The sequence below is a fragment of the Saccostrea cucullata genome, unplaced genomic scaffold (genome assembly GCF_032062105.1).
Source record: "Saccostrea cucullata isolate Sc308-1 unplaced genomic scaffold, CSIRO_AGI_Scuc_v1 ctg422, whole genome shotgun sequence".
NCBI classification, from domain to species: domain Eukaryota; kingdom Metazoa; phylum Mollusca; class Bivalvia; order Ostreida; family Ostreidae; genus Saccostrea; species Saccostrea cuccullata.
Window position 1 is genome coordinate 2148 of NW_026929454.1, and position 6625 is coordinate 8772.

General features: G+C 31.0%; 1 protein-coding gene across 1 annotated transcript; it reads right to left on the minus strand.

Annotated features, from left to right (window-relative positions):
- Positions 1-355: 355 nt before the first annotated feature.
- Positions 356-2386, minus strand: LOC134280908 (uncharacterized; the record flags this gene model as incomplete). Its single annotated transcript, XM_062763363.1, has 4 exons — positions 2267-2386; positions 1683-2095; positions 684-857; positions 356-566 (listed from the first exon to the last, which is right to left on the minus strand). Coding segments are annotated over exons 1-4 (918 nt in total), but the record flags the coding sequence as incomplete, so codon positions are not given.
- Positions 2387-6625: the final 4239 nt, after the last annotated feature.

Genomic DNA, 6625 nt, shown 5'->3' on the forward strand with positions numbered 1-6625 from the left:
CAGTCAAATATCGGATTACAGATTGGTTGATTGATTGTACATGTATGTTTGTAAACGTCTCTCTCAAGAATTTTTTTTACTAATAGTGAGACACCACCATTTGCCGGTGAAGGGCTGCAAATTTTGTACCATACTAGGCACTTACGGTCATTGAACATTGAAGGATATTTTTTGTACCCGCACCTACTGTGACACACGACCTCGGTTTATAAAACTTCATTATAACAAAGAAAAAAAGATCCATAAGTTTCATTCATCTTAAATGCATTGCTGAAAAAATACAGAAGGAAAAGGGGTGGGTGTATTTTACTAAAAATCATCTACAGTATACAGTAATTTCCTAATTTAGGTATACCTCCTGGATGTGTTGATGGATGCCGGGTATATAGTCCCACTCCTTTGCTAGGTGAGGAACCCCTCCGAAGGCCATCCACTCCCTCCCTACATCTATACTGAACTCCTCCCATCCTTTTGTTCCAGTAACGCTAATGATTTCAATACAGAACACATGGCCAGAACCTCCATCGGCGGGATTGCCTACATTTCCACATCCCAGGTACGTATCACTTAAACATTCATCAAAATAATTTTGAAATTTTACATTTTAAATTTTAATTTTAATTGTGAAATACAATAAGACTTTTTTGTCAATTCAATAAAGAAAATTTTAAGTTAACAATTACCTGTATGCCATAAAACGCATCTCAAGACATAAGTTGAATGGATATTCCTCTTTTTCGTCATAATGATCTGTTTTCTCCACCACAACTTGAATGATTTCTAGGACCTTGTTATAATCCCCTTTGTAATCAAAGATAAACTCCATATCATGCACAGGGGCGTCAGCAATGTGTGTTCTAGAACGAAAATTGAGTGTAAACAAATGCTTTTAAACCGAAGTTAAATTTATGATAGTTACACTAAATATTTAGGAAGTTAATAAAAAGTAATTGTCTTCCCTTATATTAATTTCCTTTAGAGCAGCTGGTGACTATAAAATGATATATGTATCTTATATATTTTTTTTCTAATTTGTTTCTCATAGATACATTTTCATATTATGTAGAAATGGTAAATTTGATTTTCAACTGATCCTTTATAAAACAAATTGCATTGGTTATTCGAAATAATTTTTTGTTTTTGTTTTATTAAAAGAATTTGTATAATACGTATTCACTATGAAAAATATATGATGATAAATACTGTACATCCGATCCTTTGGGCAAATAAATCACATAAGTCATATTTAATTGAACTTTTTCTCTCAAAGGAATTTACATTAACAATATTTTATAAATATTCCAATGTAAAATTTTAATTTCCCAATCTGGATCCTTTTTTCCTCCCATTCTGTATGGAACAAATCCTCATGTCTTCAATTTGATCATATTTGAATCTAGACTTATTTAAATATTTTTGTAAAGGATTTGTATTGTGATTTCAAGGCAATTTGACTTATTTGAATATGTTAATAAATTGGGGGTAGATTTAGGCTATGATTTAAGCTTAGAGTCGGGATATAAATATGTATTTATTCAAAAAGTAATCAGACGTTGGTTGACAGACGACTAACACATTAATTCGGAAACCTTATTTAGACCCTTGATTTCGTTTTTTTTTAATTCATAAAGAGAAAAGCATTGAGTAATTGCTTGATGTTTGTGTGTGTCTACTACACTAACCTATAGTGAATGGCATGTGGAAGCTGTTGATACATTTCTCCACTTGGGTAGAGGACGTATTTTAATGACTTGAAAGCAGCCCAGGATAAATATGGCGTTAATTCTGTGTTTTCAGCAAGTAATGGAGACACAGCAGCCAATGCTTTTTGCGAAATCTTGTCTTTTGACCTCTGGCAAAGATAGAAACCAAAATCTTTACAGTTGACGTTAGATGGCGCTTTATTTATTAGCCGTATCCATAAGTCGTCGTCCTTAGGCTCGTAGTCAAGTAGACTGACAGAGTTGTAGGGGAACCAGAAAATCTGAGTGGACCAGTTTTCTTCCACTAAAGACTTCATCTTTTCAGCATTATAAAATACATCCCGTAAACTGCAATACATATTTTGTGTCTTCACAACTGTCTCTTTTTCCATCTATAAAATCAAAATACTACGATATACTGTTAGATTGAATATACAGATTGGAGTAGAATGTAAAGCATTTTATGTTATTTGATAAACATAATTTATCTGTAAAGCATTTCATGTTATTTGATTTCCTCGAATAGTATTTTTGAGCAGGACATTTATTTATCTATAGTGTACCTTAAACGTGACGTCGTAAATGATACCAAAGCAACCGAAGCTGGCATTTACAGCGTTAAACATTTCCCTGTTCTTAATGTTGTAAGTCCGTAGTTGGCCTCTGCTGTCAAAAACGCGCATCTTTACTATGTAATCGCTGAGGCTTTTCCCATTTATTCCAGCTCCCTGCATTGAAAATGAAACCGAGTTCTATAGGGATATTATCAACGAGAGAGAGAGAGAGAGAGAGAGAGAGAGAGAGAGAGAGAGAGAGAGAGAGAGAGAGAGAGAGAGAGACTTACGTGTGCTCCAACAGAAATCGCCCCCACCACATCAAAATGATCCGCCATCACATTAATTGGAAGATTAAGTTTATGTCTCAGCTGAAATTCCTTAAGCTCTGATGTTTTCACTCCTGACATAACATCTACTTCATCGCGTGACTTCTGTGAAATGCATTAAGATTTATTATTGTTGGACTGCAATAATTTGTATTCTAAAAGCCCTTTTATCTATTGGTATAGATATTCGTTGAATTTTTTTTAAATTTCCTTTAATATTTGAAAATACTCTTATAATAACATAATCATTTTTTGCCATAGAAGACAAACGAATATTTTCTTCAGTTTTAACTACTAGCATGTCAGAATGCATTCTTACGTTTGCTATTCTAATCTTGTGTCCATGTCTGTAATCACTCTGTAACTTGGAAAAATTCATCAAAATCTGATTATCGTCACAGATGACAGGAGCCCACGTGTGACTAGCACCTACACCACGCACACCAACCCCGTTCTTCGCCGCAGCAAGCATTACCTTCTGAATTTCCCTTTTTGATGTAGGTTCACAATAAAACACACTCGCGGTTACCGTTTGGCCCCAGTTTTCGAATTCTTTCCTCTGTAGTTTTGTTTTCTTTCCGATTCCACCTTGCAAACGTTTGTATAGCTTATTGATACTTTGCTTAATAAACAAAAACAAGGAAAAGAATAATTAAATAATTCAAAAAGGAAAATGTCGAGTACATCATTAAGGCTGTTTTGTGAATTTTATTAAATTTGAATGACATGATTGTTAAAATAGTATCTAATCTGTGGGATAATAAATATTAAACAATGATAAGCTTGATAAAATACTTACGTTTTCATTTTCTGACAAAACCTTTGGTTGAGTAGATATTCTAATGTTCATCTTCATCTGAAAATTATCTATAAAATGAGCTTACATGATTAAACATCAATGTCTTACAGTAATATTTTTCAGAAATTATTTAATTTTAAATGCTATTTCTTTGTTATTAATCTAACGGAATTAACTTAATTCAGTAAGTTTAAAAACCACATGCACATGTAAAATCATACCCTACCCAACCTCATCCACCCCAAAGATAAAAAAAAAATAATCAAACAAATCAAAACTACAAAATCATAAATAAATCTTAACTTTAATTAGCTACAAATTCTTTTGTTTTTGCATTACCGTTTCTTCCTTTAGAAAATGACAGTCCATAAGAAAAATATTTTGGTCTTGTAGCTCCTGAAACGTCTGCCAGCTATCCTCGCTTTCATCGGCTACTAACACGGGCGTATTGCCATTTTTAATGCATGCCTTAATATCTTCTTTTAACACCTTACATGTAGCAGGTGCGTCTTCCTGAGTAACCGTGGCCTTAAGAGGGATAGAGGATGGAATGGACCGCCTTTCCTTTGTTTTCTGGATAATAAAAATTAAATTAGTTTTTATTAAAAGTGAACAAATTGATGTAAATTGCTGCATTTCATTTCCGGATATATGCATAGCATTTCCGACATTTTTAATTTCATTTCCGACATAATTTTGTTTTCATTTCCGGAATTCACCTGTGCGGCAATTCAATGTATTACAAAATATTGATAAAAAACCATCTACACATGTATGCATACATGTAGCACTAAGTCTAGGTAAAAGAGTTTAATGATCATAAAACTTTTTCGCCGTATCTAATGTGCACTAAATTAAATATTAGTGACAGCACCACATTTATGTACAAGTTATTGATAGATTTACAAAACTCAGATATTGGATTTCAATGATTTATTTAATATGTTTTTTTCTTTAAATTTTTCAAAAGTAAAGTCTTCATATTTGTTACTAAAAGTACTACATATATATTTGAAAAATGTCGGAAATGAAAACAAAAAAATGTCGGAAATGAAAAGTTGATAATTACAAAAAATTCCGGAAATGAAATGCAGTCGATGTAAATACTTTGTATTCTCTTTGTACTTGATACGAAGCAAAATGACCCGAAGGAATAAGTCATCAGACAACTTGTTTGTTTTTCGATCAGTATGCTTTTTACATTTTTAAAGACTCATAATAATTTTTATGAAATATTACCAATTATCATTTTTAGCAAAAGATAAATGTATGTGTGTTTTTTTTTCTGAAAATAGTGCCAATATTTAACGTTTCAGAAATCTGTTTTAATTCTAGTGATTGTCTTGAAAGGCAAAATTGTAATTTACAGTTCGTATATAATACTGTAAACCAACTATTATTCGCGTCATCTTTTATTCGCGATTCGTCAGTTTAAAACCAATCGTCGACGATTAATTTCCGTGAAAGAGGAAATATTCTCTATAATTACAAAGCAAAATAACTTGTCGATAAATACTCACGAGTAAAAGTACCTCGCGAAAATCGCGTATATTTCTCGCACGTTGGTTTAAAGTAATACAGTCTATATTAGATCTAGAAACATTTATATACTAGTACTTGCATTGAATATACGAAAAATTTATTTATATAAACTAATATAAAAGCTACAATATAATTTGCGCTAGTGTATGTTCAAGGAAATCTTATTAAAAAAGTGTATAGTTTGTTGTTTTATCACCGATAACCATTGCTTATACTAAAAACTGACTTGTTGTTTACCTTTGTGTGATTATTACCCATCCTGGTGTCTCGTTGTGATAAACTTTGGGAGGATTTAATCTAAGTTTTAATGATACATGTTCATATGTCCTGCTCTGGTTGAAAGTATTACGGTCATTTAGGAACTGGACATCCTCCCGGAAGAAAACGGGTCAGGACAATGAACCGTGAATATGAATAAAACCTATCATGTATTATTAAGTAATGAATGAATGCTTAATCAAGAAAAAATATATAACATTGTATAAAACTTAACAGGTGCTGAAATAAAAAAAAGTACAAAAATAAAAGAACAACACACGGATAAGTTTTCATGATTATTAGTTGATAAATGCTTATATCTTGTTTTCTCCGTTAAACTAGGTTAGAAACAGTCGCGGCTAAAAGTTCCCCTAAAAGAAACACCAATATGTACAAATTGTGGTTATCAAAATGAGAACTTGTTGCATTTTTACTTGTGTTGTCAACAATATGCCTCAAAACGACATATGCTGATTAAATACATGAATGAAAATAACATACCAATTAATACAAATATATTATATGGTGTTGGTTCACTAAGTCTGGATAATATATATTTTTTTTATTTTTTAGTCATGTACATAACATCATAAGAAACTCTTAGATGTTTTAATAAAAATTTTAGTTTCTTATGATATTATATATGGGAAATGGGATTTTATTTTTGGTAAGCTACTTTGTTAGAGAATTTTTCCTACTCTGGATCGGCATCAATTGTTCAAATATAAATGGTTTTTTTTTTTATATATTTTATATTATTATAATTATTTTTTCTATTCATTTGTTTTAATCTCTCTTTCTCTCTCTCTCTCTTTCTATGAATTCATTCTAAATATGTACCAATTGATAATCTACTCTCCATCCATTTTTTCATTATTTTGTTTTGAAAATAGTTTATTGATATCAATCAAAAGGATTGGAAACAAGTTCTAAATAACTTAGTGAATTCCTCTCCTTATATAATACAATATGTCATGCAAAAAGAAAAAAAATAATACAATTGATACATGAATAAATAGATACAATGTAATACATCATTTAGAGAATCTACATGTTTCGTCAATAAATTTATGAACAGCAGCAAAAATTCTGTTATTTATCTGCAAAGGCAAATTAATATCACCACTTAATAATATATCAATATCAATAGAAACCAAATCAAGCATGAACAAATGATTAAAAAGAGTACTTCTAGCATTAGAATAATTTGTGCATGCAAAAAAGAAATGATACACAGCATCATTTTTACCACATAAACATAATGGACTACTTACAATATTTCGTTTATATAGATCATGGTTAAGTATACAGTAATGTCTTAACTTGGTATGAATTATATTTGTGTATCGTTTGCCAAAAGAAAAGTATGGTGGTGGAATATCAATTTTTGTTGTCAATTTTTTTTCGAAATGTTTTGACTGAAACGGCTTCTCTCGTATC